The sequence below is a fragment of the Ascaphus truei genome, chromosome 1 (assembly GCF_040206685.1).
Source record: "Ascaphus truei isolate aAscTru1 chromosome 1, aAscTru1.hap1, whole genome shotgun sequence".
Lineage (NCBI taxonomy): Eukaryota > Metazoa > Chordata > Amphibia > Anura > Ascaphidae > Ascaphus > Ascaphus truei.
This window is the reverse complement of record NC_134483.1, coordinates 364,537,093-364,564,898: the sequence shown is the minus strand read 5'-3', so window position 1 is coordinate 364,564,898 and position 27,806 is coordinate 364,537,093. Positions and strand designations below refer to the sequence as shown.

At 45.6% G+C, this 27,806-nt stretch overlaps 1 protein-coding gene and 1 long non-coding RNA gene across 2 annotated transcripts in view; both read left to right on the top strand.

Moving 5' to 3' along the window:
- The window catches only part of LOC142500086 (uncharacterized), a 297,348-nt gene that overhangs the window by 255,351 nt on the left and 14,191 nt on the right, over window positions 1–27,806 (top strand). The gene's annotated exons all lie outside the window — the stretch shown is intronic.
- The window catches only part of MTMR7 (myotubularin related protein 7), a 78,720-nt gene that overhangs the window by 36,723 nt on the left and 14,191 nt on the right, over window positions 1–27,806 (top strand). The window contains exons 8-12 of the mRNA XM_075610039.1: window positions 4,347–4,456; window positions 5,733–5,858; window positions 6,601–6,650; window positions 10,717–10,917; window positions 18,172–18,306. Coding sequence (XP_075466154.1) covers window positions 4,347–4,456; window positions 5,733–5,858; window positions 6,601–6,650; window positions 10,717–10,917; window positions 18,172–18,306 — 622 coding nt within the window. The remainder of the gene's footprint in view (window positions 1–4,346; window positions 4,457–5,732; window positions 5,859–6,600; window positions 6,651–10,716; window positions 10,918–18,171; window positions 18,307–27,806) is intronic.

Genomic DNA, 27,806 nt, shown 5'->3' with positions numbered 1-27,806 from the left:
CTGCATTATTCAGTTTCCTGTCCTACGTAAGCTAAGGGTGGACTTAACCCTACGGTGCCCACTGCTATATGGTTCCAGGAAAATAAAAATACAGTAAGTTGGATACATTTTCTCATATCCTAGATCACAAGAAACATGCGATTTGTGTAGTCTCAACTTTTTAAACGTTTTCACACACTAGGTGATCACTGTTTTTGGTTTGCTGCAATAATTACATCTTCACATGACGTTGGAAAGAAGAAACCTGATTTTAAGAGGACAAAAACAATCAACCTCACCAAGAATAACTGCAGAGAATTTCAACTAGACTAAAAAATTGCTGTAGCTTGCTCAAGATGCATGATGATACGTTAAACCATTACAGAATTACTTCCTTGTGAAGATTGTAGTTGACAGTGGAGGAATAACAGGATAAGAAAATATCAGTTAAGACAGAACAGTTACTGAGGAAACCACACGTGAAGCAATCCCAAGATGCAAGAACAAAGATTGAATATACAGAACTTTGTACATCGATACTCACCTAATCATCTGAAAGAGACTCTGGACTTTTGTCCAGATTAAAGAACCGTGGGATTTCACAATGAATACAACACAATAGGCCGCATCCAAGTTGTACAATATAGGATTTATAGATTTCCTAACAAAAGCATTTTATTCCATCTAAACCTCCAGTGGCGTTAAAGGCATTGTGAAGGCAGGTGTGTTGAAGCGTTCTGTACATTGATATTCTAAGGGACATTTACGAGAGTGCCATGAAGATACAAGCAAGAAGGATCAGCAAGGGAGTGCAACAGGGAGACACCAGATCACCAAAGCTTTTCACAGCAACACTTGAATTGTTCAAATCATTGGATTTGGAAGAAAAGGGAATTAAAATCAATGGTGAATACTTGTTGCCTATGGCTTGCAGACTATATTAGTTTTGCTACAAGTCCAGAATACTTCCAGCAACTAATCAGAGAACTTACCAAGAAGAAGATTGACCTCCATATAAATCTCTGCAAGATTAATGTGATGTTCACCAAATGTGTCAACTCTGCACAGATCAAAGCCAATTAAATAGATCTAGAAGAAGTCAAAGACCCTATATACCTTTGTGAACAAGAATCAACGGAAAGGAACTTTTTGAATGAAATCAAAATGAGAATGAAGCTGGGATGGCGCGCATTTGGAAGAAACCAGACAATCTTGTAAGGGAACCTTCCACTGTGCCTTTTAAAAGGAAAGTATTTGACCAGTTTATCCTGCCTGTGCTCACATATGGATGCAAACCTTGGACACTAAAGGCAAAGACCATTCAGGAGCTTCAGACAAACCAAATAAGTCTGGATAGATGCATGCAGGGTATTACCCAATGAGATATATTAAAAAGAATGGATTCAAAAGCAAACAAGTTTGCAAGAGTGAAATTAAAATGGCAGTGGGCCAGACAACGCGAGGAAGAGGAGTTGCACAAAGATGGTTCATCACTGGATTCCAAGGGATATAAAAAAAACAGTACGAAGACAAAAAGTAAGACGAGAGGATGAAATCAGAACAGTTCTTGGAGCAACATGTAGAGTTGAGGCTTGCAACTGCAGTACCTGGAAGATAATTGGGGAGGCCTTCATCCAGCAGTGGATCAAAAAGGGCTGTAAATATATGTATGTAAACATATTTTGTACTGAAAGAGAATCCTAGTTTATATGGAAACTTAGATGAATTTAGGAGAAATGTAGGTAGAAAGATGGATAGTGACCCACAGATTACTAGTTGAAGAGTTCCTTCAAGGCCCTTATTCAATATGCTGTGAAGTTAAATCCAGTGCTGGTGAAGATTTTGGTCATTAATGGAACTGAACTCTTCTCAAGCCCTGGAAAGTGACTCCACAGCATGTTGAATAAGGCCTGAACACATGGGTTCATGAGCCTCCAATATAGGTTAGCGTTCTCCAATCGCACATTAACTGCCATTGACTTGCATCTTTATCGAAGATTAGTAAACCGTCTCAATGCCAGGATTAACTGCTTTTCCTTGGTATCTTTTTATTCAGGCATTTGTGCTGGTAGATAAAACTAGTCTTGAATTCCATGAGGCTAAATACAGGTGTAATGACTTCTTTTCTTCTGCTCGTTCATATAACAATTCATATTTCCATATCACTCATACTGCCATATTTGATATTATTGCTTGTGGGTTTTTTTTATCCTCATTCTTCACACTCCTATGCCACAATCAGGGCTACCAGAGCTCGATCTGGCATTAAAAGTTGTTCAAGTAATTGTCTGTCTATTAACGCCGGATCGAGCTTTGATCCACCTTAGCTTGTTGAATCCAAGTGACGGTGTTTAGACTGTTCCTTTAGTATGTCATTGGCCCGGTCTAGGACGACTGGCTGCAACCAAACCACCACCGGCACTCCGCCGGCACAACTCGCCACGCTGATCTCATTGCCGCCATCTTTAAAGGGCACCTTGCACAGCCACTGCTCCGACGCAATTTGTGAGCACATTCGTGCGTGCACCTAGCAGGACACTCCACGCCGTGGGAAATGTAAAATTGTGGCCTGGCTACTGGCGGGCATGCCAAGTGTCCTGCTGGGCGTGCTCACAAATGGCATTGGAGCGAGGTGCCCTTTAAAGATGGCGGATGAACGATCTGTGCGTTGAGGTGTCCTGAGGTGAGTTGTACCGGCGGCAACGTGGCAGAGCGGTGTCGGCAGTTTGGCTTCCCATTCAATCACTAGCCAGGTTTCCTCATTTTTCAGTCTAATCCTTCTAATCTATACTTGAATGTCTTGAAAAAATTATGAGCCTCTTTGCAATTTAATAACACTAATGATCCAATAAGGTTCCTAATATTTTTACTACTTGGTCACTGAAATCAAAATTGTGAGAAATATTAATTAATATACTGCATGAAATCATGTGCTAAAATAGCATGACTTTTTTTCTAAATGCCTTGAAGATCATTTTAGCTCACACAGCACGAGTGCTTTTTCAAACATTATCATTTGATCTTAATGTATCTTTCTGAAGTTATTCTCTGCTCACAGCGTGCCTTTTTTTTCCCTTGGCAAACATTTTTGCGGAAACACTATATTTACTGCTTCACAATAATGCATTGTTATTTATTTTTAACATAGACCATGTAAGGTGAACTTTTCTCCCAAACACTGATTCACCAGAATATATATTATACAACGCAATATTATACAATGCACGGTAAATATCAGTGCTGTTCACATCTCCTCCCTAAAAATCTTCCAAGGGTAATATACATAAACATTTGTATGTTTGCCATTTAATCCTAGTTACCTCCTGCTTCCTGATTTGTGTCTTTTTGTTTAGTTTGTTTTAAGACCATGATGAGGAAGGATTTGATTTTTGACTACAGAAAATGTATTTAACTAAGCACTTGCATTGGCTGCTGAAAAGCACTGGAGGTAGTCTGCCCATACAAACGAGGTGGCACATAATTGTCGGAAGTTTTGCGTGTCCTGAAGGAACAGGTGTAGAATTGGTAAATGAGAACTAGTTATTCACCCTTCTCCACCACAGAGCCTCTCGGGCGGTCAATGGGTAAAAAACCCCAATGTTTGTACATAATTGCTGAAATCCTTTTCTCCGGTCTTTTGTACATGTAATTGTGATATAACGGCAAGCCTACTTCTACACTCTGTGCACACTGTTACTTGTCCTAAAATCCTGAAGTGGACAGAATTGTAAGTGACCCATATTTGTTCTGCTTGTCATCCGAGAGGGGTGGGGGGGGGGAGGTTTATGGAAAAGAGAGAAATGAAATCCATGTGACGTTCATTTTTCAGTGCCTGTGGTATAATTGAATCCTTTGGTTTTCTTACATGATTGATTTTATGGCTGCATGCTAACCAAAAGATATGTTTTGTCAAATTAAATGACACAAATACTGTGCAAAGGGAATTACCATATTGTCTAATTGAGTAGCATTCAGTATATTGGAAAGAAGGGACTTTGCTGGCCTTAAACATCTTGTGTCCACAAATAAAATGTACAGTTTGCTTTCTCCTTACCTCTCGCACACTCGCAGGATGTGGTTTTCCAATACTTATGGTGGTGATTGCTTGGCGTCGTCTGTTCTGCCACTTATACTTTTTGCACCCTGGACTGAAGGGCAATAAAGATATATAAAGATATGCCGAACTAAGCAACAAGTGGTATGGTGAATTTGTCTGGTTGTGGCTGTTACAATTTTGTTTTACACTGTAGCCCGTAAAATTACCACAAACCAAGGTTGAGTTACGCTAAGCGCTGTTGTAGCGTATCACACCCCGGTTGCTATTAAAGTTAAACTCCCCTGACTATCTTCATTTTTTTTTCTTGCAGTATGTGAGCTCCGATCCCCTTCTATGGGTGACTTTCTTTGGGGACTAGAGAATTCTGGATGGCTAAAGCACATCAAAGCCATACTGGATGCTGGGATCTTCATTGCAAAGGTATTTCTAGGTGAACTGGATAAATGTAGCACATACAGTGGAAGAGATGCATTGATTTATATGTTGCTTTTTTGTCCTGCTCTTCAAATATATGAACAGGGATATTCCATGTTATAGAGCCGTGGTTCCAAATGTTGTATACATTGTGAATCTCGCCCCCCCCCCCCCACCCCCCCAATTAATACATCTTATTGCCTATTCCTCAGAATATTGCTAACAATGTTGTTTGGCTGATCCCAGGCAGTGAAATGTTCTGAGCTTGTAGGAGGAAACACCCTTAATACCCCAAACTGCACCGCCGTGTGTGAAGACCGCATGGGTCGTATACATGTAGCTGTCTATCATTGTGGGAGCTTCCAAAGTCACACCCCACAATGCCTTGCTGCTCTGGATGCAAAGCATTGTAGGGAGCAACTTTGGAATCTCCTCCATGTAACTGACAGCTTTACCACCCCCAATATGGAGCAGTTTAGGGCCTTGCCAAGTGCGCAGTCCCAACACGGGCTCAGGAACCCATTATACCACCTGGGATCTGCCATTACAGATGTATGTTTCGCAAACCCGTATGGGCAATCGCTGTTGTAGAGAGCCATTGCACTCCTAGCACAAAACGTGCATTTAATCCTCACTTTTACAATTGTAGGTTTGTGTTCATGAATAAGCTGCTGAGGCATTTAAGGCAGATATCCAACAGATTTGAAAAGGACAAATCCTGGTTGGAGTCCTGTGGTCTAGGTTTTTAAAACATCTGAAAAATATTTTAAAGCAAACTAATGTGGAAAACATTAAGTGATTAATACTGGAATATATAATCTGATTAACTAATGTACTTTTTGTTTTAAATCCTTATATTGTTTTGTGAAATATTTTTTTCTTTTTTGGTAATGTAAGCTAAAATGCTGCTTTTAGTATTAATTTAATCTTTTTATCATGGTCGCTTCAATTTTGACATTTCTGCAACATTAGTTCATCCGTTAGAGCTGCTTCTAACAATCGCTTAATGAAAGCAGCATACACTGTCTTCTATTCTGTGGCACGTGATGTGTTTTCACATATAGTCTTCCATGCAGAAATTATAATTCAACTATTGAACAAATTTGAAATCTCAAAGTGAACAATGTGTTGCATGACTGAGTGCTTTTACTCTCCAATGTTTTTGATTAGGTGGCGTTGCATCTCTAACGTATCTGGGTTCCGAGCCCATGTATTGTAATAGTTGTATTGATATTGTCTGTGGCATTGCTTGCTGTTTGACCATTCTCTGCTGTACTTTCAGGCTGTATCTGAAGAGGGGACCAGTGTTCTTGTCCACTGTTCAGATGGATGGGACCGAACAGCTCAGGTTTGCTCTGTTGCAAGTCTTCTAATTGATCCTTATTACAGAACCATGAAAGGATTTATGGTAAGTTGGCCTAGTCCAAAGCCAATCTGTTGTACTCGTGACATTCACAGAGAACCATTTGAGGCACGGTGGATACGTTGGAAAAGACCACATGGAAGGCACAACATTATACCTGATAAATACATTTATTTTCTGTACCTTCACTCTAGATAAATATGATGGCGTATACCATAAAAAAAAATGCTGTTTAGCCAGTGTGTGAGATCCCATACTCCGCTGCTTTTGATGTTCTGAATAGTTTATGCGTCAGCCGTTGAGTAGAAGGAAAATGCAGAAACTCTTCAAAATAAATGAAAGAAAAGTCTCATCTTTGGACTTCAGGACAGTGGTTTAGACCATACACGACTGAACCTTTTGACTTTTTTTAAAATGCAATATTGTGTAATCCGCCCTACTTCACTGTGCGCTGCCATTAGTTTTGTCACCGTAGAAAGTAACTAAACGCATACCTATTTTTATTACGTTGTACTGCAATATGCACTGGGATTTATCAAACCGCGATGCAGGGTAGGATGTCTCCATTTGGCTGACGATGCCATTGATTTGATACCACACATTGCTGCTTGATGAATCTCAACTTTCGTTTTGTGAGCCTCAGACCGTTACTAATTTACAATGGGAATGTTTGGCTGTAATATTCTTATATGTTGACTCTAGGGAAACCTACATGTTCATAGAGCTGTCACCGTCCGACTTTATTTATTTTTTTACTAACATGTTTATTTTTCTCCTTTAACATTAGGTACTAATTGACAAAGACTGGATTTCATTTGGCCATAAATTTAATCACAGGTAATGTTAGCAAGAGTGCAAGTGGGCTATATGTACCCAATTGATTTGGTTACTAAAGGGATTTGTACTCTTAACAGTCAGAGAGACAAACAATGTATTGTAATAAATTCCAGTACCAGAGATTAAAAAGTTGAACATTCTTTTGGCATGGATGTTTCTTGTTTCCATTATTTGTAACTCCTTTCAACATCAATTTAGCGGAAGGCAGGATCAGACAAAGAGAATAATAAACCTATATATGACACTAGCTGAGAGACCCGGCGTTGCCCGTGATGTGAACCGTGAATAATTATGTGTTAATGTAGTGTAATAATGTGTAGTGAAATTGTAAAATGTCATGTAAATGTTATGTAATTGTGTTCAAAAGGGTGGTTGTTTGTGGGGTGGGTGAGTGTGTGGTGTGTGGGTGAGTTGTGTGTGTGTGGGGTAGGTAGGTGAGTGAGGGTGGTGTGGGTGAGTGTTGTTGCTGTAGTGTGTGTGTGTGTGTGTGTGTGTGTGTGTGTGAATAGTGTGTGTGTGTGTTGTGTGTGATTGTTGCTTGTGTGTGTGGTGTGGGTCGGTGAGTGTGTGTGGTGGGTGGGTGGGTGTGTTGTGTGTGTTGTGTGTGTTGTGTGAGTGTGTGTGTGTGTGATTTTATAGTGAGTGAGTGTGGTGTGGGTAGGTGAGTGAGTGTGTGGTGGGTGAGTGTTGTTGCTGTAGTGTGTGTGTGTGTGTGTGTGGATGAGTGTTGTGTACGTGTTTGTGATGAATGTTTGTGCAGCAAGTGACAGATAAGATGTAATTAGTATTGTGTTGCTAATTGATTTTATTGAAAGGAACAGGTGACTGGGTGTGTGAGGTGTGGTGGTAGTGGAGGGTGTGTGTTGGTGTGCATGTTTTGTGGGTGTGTTTGTGGTTTAGGGAAGGGGGGTGTGGTGTTTGAGGTGCAAGGGGAGAAGGGGCATAGACCTGTAAATCGGCATTGTTTATAGTGTATGGTGTGTGGCACGATGGTTCCAGCGTTTATTGTGTTGTGGTGGTCGTGGTGTGTTGACTGGTTGTGGTGTGTGGTGTATCAGCACAGGAGGTGTGTGAGTGAGTGTTGTGTGTGTGTGAGGGCGTGTAGTGTGTGTGACTTGAGTGTTGTGTGATGTGTATGAGCACAGGAGGGGTGTGTGTGTGTTGAGTGTTGTGTGGGTGTGTGCTAAGTGTTTGTGTAAGAAATGACACAAACGGCAGAATGAGCATTGTGTTAGGAATATATTTTGTTTGAGCTAAGAGCAGATTTTGTGTGGTTGGTGTGTTGGTAGCGGAGGGTGTGTGTTGTTGTGCAATTTTGGGGGTGTGTTGTGTTGAGGTGCAAGGATAGAGGTGTCCCAGAGCTGTAAATCTGTATTGTGTTGCGTGTAGTGTGGTTGTGGCAGCACGGTAAAGGGGAGTTGTGTTTTTTGTGGCGAGGGTGTGTTGTGTTTTAGTGTTTGTGTGTGTGTGTGTGTGTGTTTTGAAGCGGTGTGTAGGGTAGGTGTGTTGAATATGGTGCACCATGTGTAGTGGTGTTTGTGGTGTGGGTGTTAGGTAGGGGTGTGTGGAAGTATTGTTTTGTGTGGCGTATCAGCAGAGGAGTATTGGGTGTGTGTGAGGGCTTGTGTTGTGGCTGAGGGCATGTGGCGTGGGGGAGGTATTTTGTGTGTGCGCGCGTGTTGCGTGTGTGGCTGAGGGTGTGTGTGTGTTTGTGCTGCGTGTGTGGTGCGTGAGGGCGTGTGGCGTGGGTGTAGTTTTTCTAATAGTTTTATTGTGTGTGTGTGTGTGTGTGAATAGTGTGTGTATGGGTGTTGTGTGTGATTGTTGTTTGTGAGTGTGGGGTGGGTGGTTGAGTGTGTGTGTGTGTGTGTATGTGTGTGGTTGTTGTTGTGGTGTGGGTGGATGAGTGAGTGTGTGATGGGTGTGTGATGTTTGTGTGGGTGATTGTTTGTGGTGTGGATAGTTGAGTGAGTGTGGGGTGTTTGCTGTTGTGTGTGTGTGTGTGTGTGTGTGTGTGTGTGTGTGTGTGTGGTGTGTGTATGTGATGAATATTGTTGCATAAAAGGAATTGATATTATTGGAAGGAAGAGGCGAGTGGCTGTGTGAGGTGTGGTGGTAGTGGAGGGGGTGTGTTGATGTAATGTTTTTGTGGTGTGTTTGCGTTGTAGGGAAGGGTGTTGTTGTGTTTGAGGTGCAAGGGGAGGGGGTGCATAGACGTGTAAATTAGCATTGTATTTAGTGTATTGTGTGTAGCATGATGGTGAAGTTGAGGTGTGTTTCCATGGTTGAGTGTGTTGTGGGGGTAGGGGTGTGTTAAATAGTTGTGTGTGGTGTCTGAGCACAGGAGGGTTGTGTGTGTGTGTGTGTGTGTGTTGTGTGGGAGTGTTGTGTGTGTGAGTAGAGTGTTGTTGGATTGTTGTGTGGGTGTGTGCGAGTGTTGTATGTGTGTTGTGTGTGGGTGTGTTGACTGAGGGGGGGGAGGGGGGGTGTAACTTGAGTGTTTTTAGTGGTGCGTCCGGTATAGAGGAGGGCTTGCTGTGTACCGATGTTGGTTTTGCGCTCGGTGAGGGAGCTGAATGGAGGTAGTGTTGGCGCTCCACATGCGCGGTTGTGATGCGGGCCGTGAGGGAGGTGAAGGGAGGTAGTGTTGGCGCTCTGTGAGGGAGGTGAAGGGAGGTAATGTTGGCGCTCGGTGAGGGAGCTGAAGGGAGGCAGTGTTGGCGCTCCACGTGCGCGGTTGTGATGCGGGCCGTGAGGGAGGTGAAGGGAGGTAGTGTTGGCGCTCTGTGAGGGAGGTGAAGGGAGGTAATGTTGGCGCTCGGTGAGGGAGCTGAAGGGAGGCAGTGTTGGCGCTCCACGTGCGCGGTTGTGATGCGGGCCGTGAGGGAGGTGAAGGGAGGTAGTGTTGGCGCTCGGTGAAGGGAGCTGAAGGGAGGCAGTGTTGGCGCTCGGTGTGTTGGCGCTCGGTGAGGGAGGTGAAGGGGTCCGGAGGGGGGACTGTGGTGTCGGTGAAAGTGATTATCAGTGGCTGCGGTGGTGTGCATTGGTGGGGGGGTGGTTGTTAAGAGGTGGTGTGCGTTCCGTGATGGTGCGGTGTGTGGAGGTGAGCGTGCGTTAAACAATATATATATATAGGTAAGAGTCTGTACCTGATTCCGCAGTTGTTTTGGTGGTACTGCACCGACACACTTTATTCGAGCAAATACCCGGTATGTACCTGGCAGATACCTGGAATGCGCCACTCCTAACCTCTGACAAGCCCCGTTGCATTTGCCTTCCCAGCCTGGGTTCATGCCTGGCTGATGGGCGGCTGATCTGTTAAATGATAATGATTAGGATTTAATAGGCTGCAATGCTTCGCGTGTCTACCAGATGGCATAAATTCATGAATTGTAATGCAGTTTATATATATATACTGTGCAGTATTGCAGCCAGCGGGAATAAAATGCTTCAATCCCTGCTTGGAAAATAACTCAATGTACTCGGGCAGAAAACAGTCACAAACCTCAATACACCCGGGTATACCCGAATTCGTGGGACTAGCCAAGCTCGAATAAAGTGTGTCGCCAGTGTATCAGGCGGTGAGGGTTTTGTGGGTTGAGAGGTAAGAGCTGTGAAGCGTTTCCAGGGTTAGGTGCTGTGAAGCGTTACCAAATCTCCCAGAGCAGTGAGGGTTAGGTGCTGTGAAGCGGTTCCCAAAGCTCAGTGAGGGCTGGGAGAGTGTGGCAGTGGGGTTGGTGTGTTGGACGCAGGCCAATGAGAGATGTGCGGGGGCGGGTGGGTCAAGGGAGCAATGTCATTGGCCTGAGGCAGGTCCAATGGGATTGCTGCTAGGGACACAGGGAGGGACACAGGGAGACACATACAGACATAGACACATATGACTGTTTGAGAAATATATAGTAGATTTGTAATGATGACAGACCTAATGTGCCATAAATTTGGAAGAATCCATTCTTTAAAAAAAAAAAATATATATATATTTTTTTTTTTTAATCAACAGAATTCTATTACAATATTACCATTATATCATACGTTTAACAATTCTGAGAAACTTGCATTTCAGGTACGGGAATCTGGAGGGTGACCCAAAGGAAGTCTCACCAGTGATGGATCAGTTTATCGAGTGTGTTTGGCAGCTCATGGAACAGTTCCCTTGTGCGTTTGAGTTTAATGAAAGGTTCCTGGTCCATATTCAGCATCACATATACTCCTCCCAGTATGGTAACTTCCTATGCAACTGCCAGAAAGAGAGAAGCGAAATGAGGTGAGATTCAGAATAAAGCTTTTGATACGGTTTTTATTATTTTCCAACTGCGTTGGTGTGTTTATATAAACATACTGTGTTCAGGAAAAAAAGGTGCCTCCTCTTTCATTATATCTTATATATTTCTCGCTCAATTCCCATGAAAATGTGCACAATTGTAGGTCTGTTATGTAGTTTAACACTATAAGAAGCATAATGTAGACAATCGACTGACTGACTAAGTTGATGTCTGTTACAGTATGTCAACAAGTACCAGATACACTGCATTAGGTTCATGTTCATTAAACGAGAAATAGGTCTAGTACGTTGCTTCAGACAGTTCAATCGGAAGTCTGTCTTGACGATGGCATTCCCCGTCGCTACAGAAATGCCTGTCTGGCGAGCGATTTGCCCCTGTGTCATCTTGACTCCACACCAGAGCTTCCACTCCTTGTTTCCTGTGCAAACAGTGCACGGATGACCGCTACCCCAGACTATGCATGAAAGTACCCGTGGATCAATTTGACAAGTTAATTTTTTCAGTCCTAGCAGCCATCTTTTATCAGGATACATTTTATGTAAGTGTTTTGGACCATAATTCTTGCTATGTATTGAGCACTTTTTAACGTGCTTCTACGCCAGGGGTGGGGAACGTGCGGGTCGTGTAAGGCCCGAGAAATCATTTGGTCCGGCCCCCGGGAAGCAAGAATGGTTTAAAAAAAAAAAAAAAATACAAAAAAAACCTCCCCCTCTCCTGATTGGCTGCCTGTGCTGTCACTCTGCCAAGATTTTTTTCTTTGGCCCGCCTCTTCCTACATGGAGGGTGCAAGCCGGGCCTCCCATTCCCTCAGCACTGCCCCCCTCCCTTCTCTCCTCCAGTAATGCCGGGCTCCTTAGGCTCCGCCCCTCTGTCCCTCCCTTTAGGCTCCGCGGGCCTGCCAGTCTCTCAGCTGCACTGGCTACCTATGCTGCTCCAGCAGCCCATCCACGGGCCACAGGTAACCCACATGCCCCCTTATACCCCTTCCCAGGCATCTTACCCACCCCAAGGGGGGAGAGGCCTTAGTTTTGTGTGTGTTTGCAGAGGTGGGCTTATTGTGTGTGTGTGTGTGTGTGTGTGTGTGTGTGTGTGTGTGTGGCACGGTCACACTGTGTGTGTGGCACGGTCACACTGTGTGTGTGGCACGGTCACACTGTGTGTGTGGCACGGTCACACTGTGTGTGTGGCACGGTCACACTGTCTGTGTGTGGCACGGTCACACTGTCTGTGTGTGGCACGGTCACACTGTCTGTGTGTGGCACGGTCACACTGTCTGTGTGTGGCACGGTCACACTGTCTGTGTGTGGCACGGTCACACTGTCTGTGTGTGGCACGGTCACACTGTCTGTGTGTGGCACGGTCACACTGTCTGTGTGTGGCACGGTCACACTGTCTGTGTGTGGCACGGTCACACTGTCTGTGTGTGGCACGGTCACACTGTCTGTGTGTGGCACGGTCACACTGTCTGTGTGTGGCACGGTCACACTGTCTGTGTGTGGCACGGTCACACTGTCTGTGTGTGGCACGGTCACACTGTCTGTGTGTGGCACGGTCACACTGTCTGTGTGTGGCACGGTCACACTGTCTGTGTGTGGCACGGTCACACTGTCTGTGTGTGGCACGGTCACACTGTCTGTGTGTGGCACGGTCACACTGTCTGTGTGTGGCACGGTCACACTGTGTGTGTGTGTGTGGCACGGTCACACTGTGTGTGTGTGTGGGGCACGGTCACACTGTGTGTGTGTGTGTGGCACGGTCACACTGTGTGTGTGTGTGTGTGGCACGGTCACACTGTGTGTGTGTGTGTGGCACGGTCACACTGTGTGTGTGTGGCACGGTCACACTGTCTGTGTGTGTGGCACGGTCACACTGTCTGTGTGTGTGGCACGGTCACACTGTCTGTGTGTGGCACGGTCACACTGTCTGTGTGTGGCACGGTCACACTGTGTGTGTGGCACGGTCACACTGTGTGTGTGGCACGGTCACACTGTGTGTGTGGCACGGTCACACTGTGTGTGTGTGGCACGGTCACACTGTGTGTGTGTGGCACGGTCACACTGTGTGTGTGTGGCACGGTCACACTGTGTGTGTGGCACGGTCACACTGTGTGTGTGTGGCACGGTCACACTGTGTGTGTGTGGCACGGTCACACTGTGTGTGTGTGTGGCACGGTCACACTGTGTGTGTGTGGCACGGTCGCACTGTGTGTGTGTGTGGCACGGTCGCACTGTGTGTGTGTGTGTGGCACGGTCGCACTGTGTGTGTGTGTGTGGCACGGTCGCACTGTGTGTGTGTGTGTGTGGCACGGTCGCACTGTGTGTGTGTGTGTGTGGCACGGTCGCACTGTGTGTGTGTGTGTGGCACGGTCGCACTGTGTGTGTGTGTGTGGCACGGTCGCACTGTGTGTGTGTGTGTGGCACGGTCGCACTGTGTGTGTGTGTGGCACGGTCGCACTGTGTGTGTGTGTGTGGCACGGTCGCACTGTGTGTGTGTGTGTGGCACGGTCGCACTGTGTGTGTGTGTGGCACGGTCGCACTGTGTGTGTGTGTGGCATGGTCGCACTGTGTGTGTGTGGCACGGTCGCACTGTGTGTGTGTGTGGGGCACGGTCGCACTGTGTGTGTGTGTGGGGCACGGTCGCACTGTGTGTGTGTGTGGGGCACGGTCGCACTGTGTGTGTGTGTGGGGCACGGTCGCACTGTGTGTGTGTGTGGGGCACGGTCGCACTGTGTGTGTGTGTGTGGGGCACGGTCGCACTGTGTGTGTGTGTGTGTGTGTGTGTGGGGCACGGTCGCACTGTGTGTGTGTGTGGGGCACGGTCGCACTGTGTGTGTGTGTGGGGCACGGTCGCACTGTGTGTGTGTGTGGGGCACGGTCGCACTGTGTGTGTGTGTGGGGCACGGTCGCACTGTGTGTGTGTGTGGGGCACGGTCGCACTGTGTGTGTGTGTGGGGCACGGTCGCACTGTGTGTGTGTGTGGGGCACGGTCGCACTGTGTGTGTGTGTGGGGCACGGTCGCACTGTGTGTGTGTGTGGGGCACGGTCGCACTGTGTGTGTGTGTGGGGCACGGTCGCACTGTGTGTGTGTGTGGGGCACGGTCGCACTGTGTGTGTGTGTGGGGCACGGTCGCACTGTGTGTGTGTGTGGCACGGTCGCACTGTGTGTGTGTGTGGCACGGTCGCACTGTGTGTGTGTGGCACGGTCGCACTGTGTGTGTGTGTGTGGCACGGTCGCACTGTGTGTGTGTGTGTGGCACGGTCGCACTGTGTGTGTGTGTGTGGCACGGTCGCACTGTGTGTGTGTGTGTGGCACGGTCGCACTGTGTGTGTGTGTGTGGCACGGTCGCACTGTGTGTGTGTGTGTGGCACGGTCGCACTGTGTGTGTGTGTGTGTGGCACGGTCGCACTGTGTGTGTGTGTGTGGCACGGTCGCACTGTGTGTGTGTGTGGCACGGTCGCACTGTGTGTGTGTGTGTGGCACGGTCGCACTGTGTGTGTGTGTGTGGCACGGTCGCACTGTGTGTGTGTGTGTGGCACGGTCGCACTGTGTGTGTGTGTGGCACGGTCGCACTGTGTGTGTGTGTGTGGCACGGTCGCACTGTGTGTGTGTGTGTGGCACGGTCGCACTGTGTGTGTGTGTGTGGCACGGTCGCACTGTGTGTGTGTGTGTGGCACGGTCGCACTGTGTGTGTGTGTGTGGCACGGTCGCACTGTGTGTGTGTGTGTGTGGCACGGTCGCACTGTGTGTGTGTGTGTGGCACGGTCGCACTGTGTGTGTGTGTGGCACGGTCGCACTGTGTGTGTGTGTGGCACGGTCGCACTGTGTGTGTGTGTGTGTGGCACGGTCGCACTGTGTGTGTGTGTGTGGCACGGTCGCACTGTGTGTGTGTGTGTGGCACGGTCGCACTGTGTGTGTGTGTGTGGCACGGTCGCACTGTGTGTGTGTGTGGGGCACGGTCGCACTGTGTGTGTGTGTGGGGCACGGTCGCACTGTGTGTGTGTGTGGGGCACGGTCGCACTGTGTGTGTGTGTGGGGCACGGTCGCACTGTGTGTGTGTGGGGCACGGTCGCACTGTGTGTGTGTGTGTGGGGCACGGTCGCACTGTGTGTGTGTGTGTGTGTGGGGCACGGTCGCACTGTGTGTGTGTGTGGGGCACGGTCGCACTGTGTGTGTGTGTGGGGCACGGTCGCACTGTGTGTGTGTGTGGGGCACGGTCGCACTGTGTGTGTGTGTGTGTGTGGGGCACGGTCGCACTGTGTGTGTGTGGGGCACGGTCGCACTGTGTGTGTGTGTGGGGCACGGTCGCACTGTGTGTGTGTGTGGGGCACGGTCGCACTGTGTGTGTGTGTGGGGCACGGTCGCACTGTGTGTGTGTGTGGGGCACGGTCGCACTGTGTGTGTGTGTGGGGCACGGTCGCACTGTGTGTGTGTGTGGGGCACGGTCGCACTGTGTGTGTGTGTGGGGCACGGTCGCACTGTGTGTGTGTGTGGGGCACGGTCGCACTGTGTGTGTGTGTGTGGCACGGTCGCACTGTGTGTGTGTGTGGGGCACGGTCGCACTGTGTGTGTGTGTGGGGCACGGTCGCACTGTGTGTGTGTGTGGGGCACGGTCGCACTGTGTGTGTGTGTGGGGCACGGTCGCACTGTGTGTGTGTGTGGGGCACGGTCGCACTGTGTGTGTGTGTGGGGCACGGTCGCACTGTGTGTGTGTGTGGGGCACGGTCGCACTGTGTGTGTGTGTGGGGCACGGTCGCACTGTGTGTGTGTGTGTGGCACGGTCGCACTGTGTGTGTGTGTGGCAGCAGCCGCCTGAGGTGATGAAGGACCTGAGTATCACCAGGGCGGCGTGGATAAGCAGCGCTCCGGGGGGGAGAGGGTATAAGAGGAGTGGGGCTTGGGGGACGGGGGGGGGGGAGGGGGTATAAGAGGCTTGGGGGATAGAAGAACGAGTCTGCGGAGGGAGAGACACCTCACTACCGCCTCTCCTCCTCCTCCCCACACCGGGCAGCAGCTGAGGAGGAGGGCACCTGCTCCGCAGTGCCGCAGTGTAAGATGAGTGGGAGCTATGCAGGGCCCTGACAGGGGAAGGGCAGGAGGGCCCTGGGACACCACCAGGCCTGCGCCTAATCCCAGCATCATTGGTCTCCTTGACTTCAATACATGTTGTATGATTAACTTTTGCAGACACCCCCCCCCCACCCCAATGATCTGTGCCCCGTAAAATGACTCCATGTGATGTAAGCTATCAGACCGTCCCTCATGCATCTGAAATTGCCACTTCTTGCAGTTGATTGTCATTCTTGTTTAGAGAGTGTCTGAAAGTGAGTGAGTGTATGAGTGAGAGGGTCTGAGACTGTGTGATTTCCCCCCGCCCCCCCTGCTCCAATTTGTGTGTGTGTGTGAGAGAGAGAATACAGACACCAACCAACAGTCATAGTCACCCACCACCCATGTGTCAGTCAGTCAGTCACCCATGTGTCAGTCACCCATGTGTCAGTCACCCAAGTAGTCAGTCACCCAAGTAGTCAGTCACCCAAGTAGTCAGTCAGTCACCCACCCAAACCTGGAAAACCAGTTGCGAGTAGCAACATCATCAATACCAGCTAACATCACACGCCTCACCAAAGAGAAGCAGTTCCAGCCATCACATTAGGGGTAAGTTAATTAAATGTTTGACCAAATATAGCAGGCTAATTTTTAAGTTGATGATTTTGTATGGCCCGCGAATGATGTTATAAATATCCAAATGGCCCTTGGCAGAAAAAAGGTTCCCCACCCCTGCTCTACGCCAAGCACCATTCTGTAACTATGCACTGATGAGGGCAACACGCTGTCGCCAATTCCAAAGAATATTTATTAGCGAATCAAACAATTCTTAAATGCAATAATCTGCTGTGATAGACCTACTGCATAGCTGCTAGCATTTTTCATGAAAAATGAGATTTTGCTGCGAGATATGATGAATAAAAAGGGTCCTGTTTTTTCTGAACGCCTTGTCTCGAAGCTGTTAATGCAACCTTGTTCATGGGAACAAGCGGTACATACAAGGAAATCCCTGCCCAATTATTATGTCATCTACTTTTGTGTAGAGAGAAGTAATAGTACTTTTTATACAATGGAATGATTGTGCTAAGTTTGGCATCTCACAGATGAAAAATTTAGCTATTTAGCAGAGACTGAAAGATAAACTAGTACACCTGGAGTAGCAGATAAGATGAAGACAGCTGGTGCATAGGAGGGTGAGCTGAGGTTAACGGCTTTGGGTGTAGTAGAGATAGGAGGAGGGCTATTGCATTACATTTAGTGGGGTGTAGGAGGGCCTATATTGAATGTAGCAGAGATGGTGGAAGTACTGTTACTGCATTAAATGTGTTGGAGGGTGTGGTAAGAGCTAGTGCAGTAAGCATGGCAATGCTGCGGAGAACCAGCAGGTCCGTTTCATGTAGCATTTATTCACACAATGGGTCGTGTAAAAAATGCAGATTCATGACATATTGTGTACCTGGAGTTGTACAGAGCTTTCAAAACTTCAGATATAAATATTTCAAGCGTGCCGAGGTGTACAATACCGTACTGGCTAAATTTTCCTGTGGAACCAGGAGAATCCATTAAAATGAACTGGGAAAAAAATCTGATCATTCTCTTTCCCAAATTGACATGATGATTTTTTTTATTTTATTTTTTTTAAACATAGTGGACAAGATGTATAGTTAATCTATGAAGTCCCTTATAGTTTTTATAATCTGCAAATAAAAATACTTGTGGTTCATTTGCATGTCTCAGACTGGTCTACAACCCGATCTTTCCCCATTGTCTCTTGGCAAAGAATGCTCTGCAGCCAGGGATTCTGGGTAATGATATACCGTACAAATGAGCAGTGTCTCATGCTTTACTTCTGTGTAATAAGTCCGGCATAAGCTTCTAGGGTTCCATGTTAAAATGGATATGAAGTAGTGACACGCTGGGCTCATTTGCATGTCATTACCCAGAATTCCTGGTTGCAGTGCACTGTTTGGGGAAAGACAGGGTTGCAGACCTTTTTGAGACCCGCAAATGTTCCACAAGTGGTATTTTTATTTATTGTATGGTGGAGGGTTTTGTCCCTTCTTTTTTTTTTTTTCTTTTCTTTTTTTAAATGTATTATTTATTTATTTTACCCACCATAACTGTATTTAATGTCTGGTTATAATCGGAAGAATATATTGTTGATTAAAATATATACTCATTTTTACCAGAATTCAAGAGCGGACCTATTCACTATGGTCTTATTTGTGGAAGCAGCGTCTGGACTATCTGAATCCTCTGTACAGACCCGATCACAGTCAAACGCAGGGCACGCTGCATCCGAACACTGCTCCATTAAATTTCAAGTATGTGACTTTTTTTGTTCTTTGGCTGTTCCAAATTGAGAGTTTCTACAAATAACTTTTTGCCACATTCCGATGTTACGCTTAGACCAGGGGTGTGCCAAATTTCCCCCCTGTATGTGGTCCCCCCTGCTTGCGACCCCCCCCCCCCCATTACCTTGGCTCCACAAAGGACACCGCGGGGTCATGTGATGTCACGTTGCCATGACTATGCGTCGCTGGAAGCCAAGGTGAGTTAGAGGCCTTGCGTGGTACCCTGTCATTTAGTTTAAATGCCTTGGGGAATAGCGCGGGATATCTGTAACCGCCACATCCTACCCCTGGAAAATCTCGCACCCCCCAGTTTGCGCACCCTTGCCTTAGAGGTTAAGAGTAATGCATTTAGTACATTACAAGTACTCAAGGGATTAATGGCTACAATATTTGTAAATCAAATTGACGGTCAGATTATTTTACCTGTGGGAATTTAACCGAATCTCTTGGTTTTGTGGAGGGGATAAGGACATAACGTGGTGGTGTAGGCATCATAGAGGAATCTGGTTGCCATCATATGATGGATGCATATTAATGTTTGAAGTTTCTGTTGACCAAAACCCTTCTGTGCATAAAGATAACTGGGTTCCATCCTCTTTCTCCCTTCCCCCCCCCCCCCCCCCCCACCCCTCTCCATACGGTGCAGCCAGGGCCTTGGGAGTCTTTCGTATTAGACCAAGTGTTTTATCTTTTTTGCACTGGCCCCACAAAATGCCACTGCAGGCTGATCTGGTCCTCATTCATCTCGGGTCGGCCTGACGTAGTCACAAGGGGAAGGGGGGGCCTTTTGCGGCTTTCTCCTTTCAATCTCCCTAGCCACTTCCGCCTCAATTACGTCACCGCCATGCGCTGGATGTCAGACTCCAAGGAATCCAGGAAATTCCTAGCCACGAGGGCATAAAGGCAGAACTACATGTACTATGTAATGGAGATACTGGAAGGAAAATAGACGGGCAATACATTGCTGTGCTCTACGCTTTTCTCTCTGATTTTCTAACCGGAACTCTTTCTCCTGTTGTGGCAGTAAGGCAGAGTCTTCAGCTGAAGATCCTGTAGTCTGATCAAAAATGTGCTCCGAAATCCAAGCATTTAAATTGCAAGGGCTGTAGTGAGAGGCTGGTTTTTGGCCACCCAGGCAAGCTATGCCAAACCTGTATCGGGAAGCAGCAGATCAAATATCTCCATTTTATTTTTTTTAGCTGATTGAAAACATCCACGGTAGAATCCTTCAAGAAGGCCCTGGGAGAAGCTTTTCAAACTTCAGTAAACCGACCCAGGCATACGAGGGTTTATGAAGTGCAGTCAGAATTTTCTGGACCAGAATCAGAGCGAGAATATGCTTTTTATCTTTATCTCCACTCTTCATCTGATGAGAATACCTGAGGAGAAAATTCCAGGTTTAATCTGGTGTCTACCCGTGGATTACTGGAAGAAAGATTTGATACTTAGACAATGGAAGTACCAAGATAGGAAAAATGGCACAACTAATACATTCAACAAGATGTATCCTTTTAAGTTAGAGCAGGGGTGCTTTCCCTGCTGCACCCCCTCCCCCATTCTCGTGCCCCCTCATCCCCCTTGCCTTGTCTCCGGTGTAAAATGATGCCACGGTGTCACGTGACCCACGGCATCATTGCCATGGAGACGTGTGGCCGAAGACAAGGTAAAGGGATGTGGTAGAGGCCTCATGTTATCCCCCGGCATTAATTTAAATGCCTTGTGGTAAGAGCGCAGGGCCTCTGCAACTGCCATGTCTTCCCCCCGCCCCCCCCCACCCATAAAAATCTTGTGCCCCCCACTTTGCGCACCCCTGAGTTAGAGGACAAAGAAGAGTGGGGAAAACCCACCCAGGGTAGACTCTGCAGTTTCCAGACTCACAAGAAGGACAACCTTCTCCTTAGAAGAGGCAGCACCATTTAGGGATATCCCACCAAAAGATTCTGAAGGATTGCACTATTATATCAGTCTCTGGATTTTCACTGCTATGCCTCTTTCGACACAACTAAGCCACTTGCCAGATCTTGCACACTATCTGTAGCCACATGCAGAGACCTTTTGGTTGATACCCTGGGCCACAGATTAATCCTCAAAAAAAAAAAATTGATTTCTATACCTCATCTAGTTAAACCCCTTTTTGATCCAGAACTGGAAGCCATAATTACCAGTCACAGGAGGGAAAGGAACCTTCCTACCTCAGGATAGAAGACCCAGATTCACGAAATAGTCTAGCGTTCAAAGGCTCCTTTCAAGAGTCCAGATCTTTTATGGGACCAAGACCACTTGTCAAACAAGAGGGTAGTTAATCAAGATATACCGTTACGTTAGAGGAAAACATTGGTGTGGTGAAGGGCAATACTCATCCAGAAATGTGCCTAGTAAATCCACAGAACATTTCAATAGGACACTCTTGGGGGCATGGTGGTTTCCGTAGAGGCACTACCTTGGGCTCTATTCAATCAAAGAAGACTCCAGTACAATATATTTTCCAAATGGAACAATGATATGCACGATCTGTCCCAAAAATAATAATAAATATGCACACAGCGCACCGGGGGTCAGTATAAATATAGTATTAATATTTATGGCAGGTTCACTGAACCTGACTGGTAAAATAAACAATCTAAAACAAAATATAAACAGTCACCTAGGTGACAAATGAAGCTAGTGAAACCAACATATGTGAATCAATAGCTAACTATAAAACCCATATTGCTACATATGCCACATGAATGATAGATGACAATATGACACAAGAAAATTAAAGATAAAAAATGTACCACAGACAGTGGGGGGGAGACACTGACCATGGAATTGGAGTAGTGGGATGCCAAGGACGGCACTGATGTAACTGTCCGTACTGCACCTTCACTTGGTAGTGTGGATCCTCTGCTGACACTTCCTGGTCTCGGCCCCAGCCAATGTGTGTCCACACTGGAACAAAGGGGGAGGAAAATGTCCTGCTCAGCTAAGAATATTTTACTTTCTATAGAGGTGCTATCAGGGACAATAAAGCATGTATACAAAAGGGAGAGAAAAGATCCCTAAATGATGCACTCTACTCTGTTAATCAAAATAATACATTTTTATTTAAATTCGGTAAAATTTGCCAGCCCCAATAAAAGATCAACATGAACTACAAGTGATTCATTTAAAAACTACCACCCTCACACCCCGACAAGAACAGGTTCTTAAAAAAGGCCTGTCATTTACTCCATCGTGTAATCTTGATGTGTTTAATTGGGTCAAAGATATGAACCTCTTTGGCCGGAAACTAGCTCCAAAGAAATTCCATAAAAGGGAAAAACTGACCCTACCCCAGGAATTTCTGGAACTAGCAGATGATCAAGATTGCGAATACTTAAGAACCCTCATGTCCCTAGAGGATGATAACAACAAAGTACCGGGCCTTGGCCCCTTCACTACCCTCAAACCGAAAAGTCGATTTACACCATCAATTAGCTCAGATACTAATATCAGTATGTTTCTCAAATTAGTAACCAGGAATTTACAAATAATGTCCTCACGGGGGGGGGGGGACAGGCAAAAATGACAAAAAAATAAAAAAATGCCTTAAAAGAACTAAAGGGGATCATAATCAAACCCTCTGATAAAGGGGGAAACATTGTTATTTTGGAAGAAGAAAGATTTGTTTCAGAGAATGTCAGGCTATTGAGTGATAAAAGCTGTTATGAAGTACTACCACATGATCCAACTATCACCTACTTCAAAGACCTTTGGAAAATCTTACAGGAAGGCCTAGATAATAAAGTGATATTACAGCTGGAATTTAAATACATGTTGGTTGAGAAGCCAAAAGTAGCCACATTCTATAGCATACCGAAACTCCACAAAAACGCAAAGAATCCCCCAGGAAGACCGATAGTTTCCGGGATTTAGTCTCTTAATGAACATGCTAGTACTTACTTAGATCAAGTCCTGATACCATATGTGACCATTCTCCCCTCCTACACGATAGATACCACTGATATCTTGAGGAAAATAGATGGTATACAGATTTCTAAAAATACATTTCTAGCATCATTAGATGTAGAATCTCTGTATACTAGTATACAACATCCAGTGGGGATTGGAGCTGTGTCATATTTCCTAAGAGCTAGAAGTTCTGAGTATTTAAAACATAATGAATTTATACTCTAACTCCTCAATTTCGTCTTGAAACATAATTATTTTCTGTTCAAAGATACTTTTTACCACCAACTACAAGGGACGGCGATGGGCACGACATGTGCACCAACGTATGCCAATATTTACCTTGGATGGTGGGAGGAGACCAAAGTTTTCATCCAAGACATGCACACACATACACAGCACATCGAACTGTGGTCTCACTACATTGACGACGTGCTGTCTGTGGAGTGGAACAGTGGAAGAGTTTAACAACTTTGTGAAGATTATGAGCCAGAATGACCACAACTTGCGACTTACCAGCGAAATTAACCAGAACAGAATAACTTTTCTGGACCTGGAAATTTTCAAAGATGAACAAGGGTTACTGCAATCCATGGTTCATACCAAAACCACAGCCACCAATAATCTACTACTGTTCACAAGCCACCACCCAAAACCTCAAATTGAGAGAATCCCTGTGGGACAATTTTTAGGAGTAAAAAGAAACTGTTCCACCATAAAAGATTTTGAGAAGCAATCTGAGGTAATGAGCAAAAAATTCCTGAATATGGGTTACAGCAAAAGCTGCATTAATAAAGCGTATAAACGCGCCAAACAATCAGACAGAAATACTTTACTGTATGGTAAAAAAGAGATAACCAACCAAGTCCAATTAGAATTATTGGCACGTACAGTAAACAGTGGAGGGAAATTAAAAGAGTGATCAATAAGCACTGGCATATCCTCTTAGAGGACGAAATATACAGGAAAGTGCTTTCTGACACCCCCTCCATTATGTATAGGAGATCTAAAAATCTGTCTGATTCCCTGGTACATAGCCATTATAAAACACCGACAATGACAACATGGCTAACTAACACTACAAACGGTACCTTTTAAATGGGGGGCTTGCAGTTTTATTAACACCCAAAAAACTTTTCAGAATGTGAATGGTTCAAAAATATATACAATTAAAGATTTCTGTGGTGTTGTTTACCTAGCAACCTGTAAATGTGGCTTGATGTATGTTGGCAAAACGTCACGCCAACTGCATCGCCGCATATTAGAGCATGCCAGCACTATTAGGAATAGTGTGGATACAGCTTTAGCATGACACATAAATTTGTCACACCAAGGGGACACAACATTTGTTCAATTTCAGGGTATTGAACATGTCTCTTTGGGACTTCGCGGAGGGGACATTGATAATGCCCTGCTAAGAAGGGAGGCAAGGTGGATCTTTAACCTGGGAACACAATCCCCGAATGGGTTAAATGAGGACTTTAATTACTCTGCGTTTTTATAGTAACATCAATAGTGTCGTGTTTTCATGACAATGGTAAAAGACATTAACCTATGATGTGAGGTAAAATAGATCTATTACAGATCTCATATAGGTTTAATGTGGTACCTTGATCATATGCTCTATAATAGGTATAACACACCCAGCATTACATTTGTATCACGATGTGTATACTGGCTATGATGTTATTAGGACATTAAGCCAAATACAATAGCAGTAAAACAATAACACAAGTCATTGTCTGTAAATTTTCATTTTTAATTTAGGACTTGCCTTGTTTTTAGAATAGAAGGTATTCCCTGGTAAGAGGCAATTTGGATATCACATTAAGTACAGCTTGCCGGGTTGCATCATATGGAGGGAGAGGTTCACTCCTACCTGATGACGCCAGTATATTACCATGGCAACCGCAGGCTTTAAAAAGCAGGCCTCTGCAGGGAACCTCCCACCCCCGAAGAAGTTCCATCCCTCAGGAACGAAACGCGTGTCGGGGTGACGTCACAGTGACGTCGGGTGTGCGACAAACACATAGGTGTTTGCTCCTTGTCTGCCGTAGTACAGCTAAACAGATTTAACTATGATGTGGGCCACTGATGTGGATCTCACTAGCTAGAGACAGTTGCATAAGGGTGTATATGTCCTGCGGTGAATGTGAGGTATAACGAGTGAGCACTGGGTTAAATGTCAGCAATTACGAGTGTATGAAAAATTGCAGATGCAACAGGTTACTGTGAGGAGATCCGGCAATATATACCCCTATAAAGATCAATTGATAGATCACTGGGGTTCTTCATAGGCTGGGATGTCACTGAGCCCATATAGTTATACTAGAGTGTCACTTACTGCACGCTGGTACACCATTTAACACCTTGATTACCACTGATATTGCTATACATTTAATGCCAAGCTATTGATACCTGGCACTATCATTAAAGCATATAGTGTTACGTTCAGGAGGATCACCTGATATTCAGGCTACAACCCCACAGGGGTCTATCTCAGCAACTGTATACACACTGTATTTAGGCTTGGGTGTAATTTTTACACCTTGCATTTATAGCAAGATACACCCAGCATGTTTGGCTATTCTGGGGTTAATCACCTATGCCATTCGACAAACATAGAAATCTATATACCGGATTTCCCATAGCACATCCCTTTAGGTTTTAATCACTTCTAATGTTTACCGAATTTAAATAAAAATGTATTATTTTGATAGAGTAGAGTGCATCATTTAGGGATCTTTTCTCTCCCTTTTTGTATCCACACTGGAACAGCATCACGTGTCCTCAACGCATTTTGCAACAGCATGCTTCGTCAGGCTCCTCCCACCACACATTGCCCCCAACAATTTAATCCACAACCATGACGCACACCCTTTATCCAGTACCTCCAAAAGTGCTCACGCACTGTGGAATGTTACTGGAGGAAATACCACTCTAAAGCAAATTTGTTCCACTATATACTCATACTCTCGTCCTAGAACACTTCCCTTTCCCTTGTCAAGCAAATCTACTTTTCTTCACTCGGACAAACTCTGTCCTCTAACCCTTGACGCCTATTTGCCATCTTTAACTCCCTTATCTGCCCAACGCCACCTGCACCCCTTTCTACCCTCACGGCCTGAGAACTCGCTACCTACTTCCGCATGATTGTCAATCAGACAGGACGACATCATGTCAAGCTCCACTCTCCGCTCATTTTCTCCTGTGACTGAGGATAAGGTCTCCATGCTAATCTCCTCCTATAACTGCCCCCTTGATCCTATTCCTCACATTTCTGCTCACTCTCTGGCACATAAAGCCCCACCCTAACTCACATTTTTTTTTTATCTTTCTTACCTCCCTCACATTCATTGCAGAGCGCACATCTTTTTTCATTGTTTGTGTGCTCCCTCACATTGTCATCTTTTTTTAAACATGCACTCATCACGCCCATTCTAAAGAAACCGTCTCTTGACCCAGTCTCTCTTTTTAACTACCACCCTATCGCTCTTCTCCCCTTTTGCCATCAACCTAGTTGAGTGACTTGTATACGACCAAAGCGGTGAAAAGTTGGACATTCTGATGGCGCGTGGACTATTACATTGAAAAAAGAAAGAGAAACAGTTGTTGTGATCACAATATAATAAATACTGTGAATTTTGCGCTTATTCAGACGCACACTTAGTGAAAGTAGTCCTTTTTGTGTTGGAAGTAGTAATCAGCAAGCTCTGATCTTCCTCTCACAGATTTCCGAGATATATAGTAGTATGTTGCATCTTAGTAAAAAGATATAAAGGAATTACATGTCATAATAACATTTAATAAAACACAAATGTTAAAATCAAGATTCTGTTCAGCCGATCAGTGTTCTGGAAAGCATTGTATTCACATGCCACTCAGTTTGCCTTTTTCAGCAGTAGCAGCATTGAAAAATCCTCCAACCGCTATGTCTGGAGCCTACTGCAGTACAGAAGGTCAAAAGGCTTCCACCTATGGGGTCGTCCCATCCCCTAGGCTTCCGGTTGCCTCCTGGCTCAAACCAGTTGCACCTTTAAAAAATAAGAATGGTCTCTGGATCAAGGGATTTTCGAGCAGATCAACAGAAGGGGGAAATAGTCACTAGATATCGTGGCAACAATACACACTAAGTACCATCTCTCTTTACACAGAGACAGAGGCTTCAGGAGTAGATGCTCTGTCCATGGATTGGCGGTTTCCCCTAATTCATGTATTTCCACCGATCCCCTTAATACAGAAGACTCTACAAAAGATGAGCTGCCAGGGCGTACGTGCCATATTAATATCCCCAGTGTGGACAAGAGCATGGTTCACTAATCTGAAAAAGATGTCAATAAGTATATAAATAGGCACTTGAAGTGGTGGCCATCCTTGTTCCGCACAAATCAGCCCAAATGCCCCGTCATGGCATTTTCATTAGCAACGCACTAAAATATTTTGATGGGGCTGTCGCATCAGGCAACAATGCTGCACAACGTTTTTTTAAATTTTCACCTTTACCAAGGTGGCAGAAGCCTGAAACCACATTTTGGGGGAGCTACGCTTCCTTTTCGTTAGTTGTACAAACTAATGGTTTGATGTTCCTTATAAATATTATAACGCCCCAACTCATCGTTACTGACCTGGCAATTAACCAATATCCATAGGGCTCGTTATTTTCCCCTTTCTGCACCCCATCAACACATGCTGTTTGCTTTTAGAAGCATAGCCACTCTCGGCTTCATTATATTCTAGTGATCCAGCAAATTAATAGATGAACATTATACTTACACAAGGCAAATCTCAGAACATCATGTTAATTAAAAGGACAATCTCAAAGTGAGAAATGTTATGTCTGGATCAGCACACGGTGAAACAACCAAACCTACAGTACTTGGGCTAAACATTTGATTATTTTATGGTCTTCGTGCTCCAGGTGGTTCCCTTATGGTGCACGCTTGAGGGACACAAAATAAATGTAAGATTTATGTGGTATAAACCGTATAGAAACTGCTTGAAAAATGTCTGAGAAGTTTGGGTTTGGGTGAGGATTGGATTGTACAGTAGTTTTATTTCTGCAACATATAATGCAGTGATTGGTAGATTTTATAGCGTGAAAAATATATATTAGTCTCCTCATGCTGAGTGGTCACTAATATGTGCAATAGTCAAATTACATATGTTGTTTATCTAATAGCTGCCTATCAACTGATTCATTCTCAGATGGTGGGAAGCTGTTTACTCGTATAGCTATGGTAATAATTACATTGTTGCCAAAGTAACCATTGGATTCCACAGTGTAACAAACAAATCCCCCTATAATGTATACCAGTGACTCCCAACCAGGGTTCTGCGTAACCCTGGTGTTCCGCGGAGCAGTTCCAGGGGTTCCGCCTTGCCGCCGGCACTCACTGCGGCCTGAGACGGCTATCCTGGCTCTCCTCCTCCATCCTCCCTAGGAGCGTGCGCTAGCAGTCCGGCTGCTGCTTGTGTGCTCCTGGGGGGGTTGGGAAGAGAGGATGGTGGGGGTCTTTTTAAAATGTATTGGGGCGGTGGGG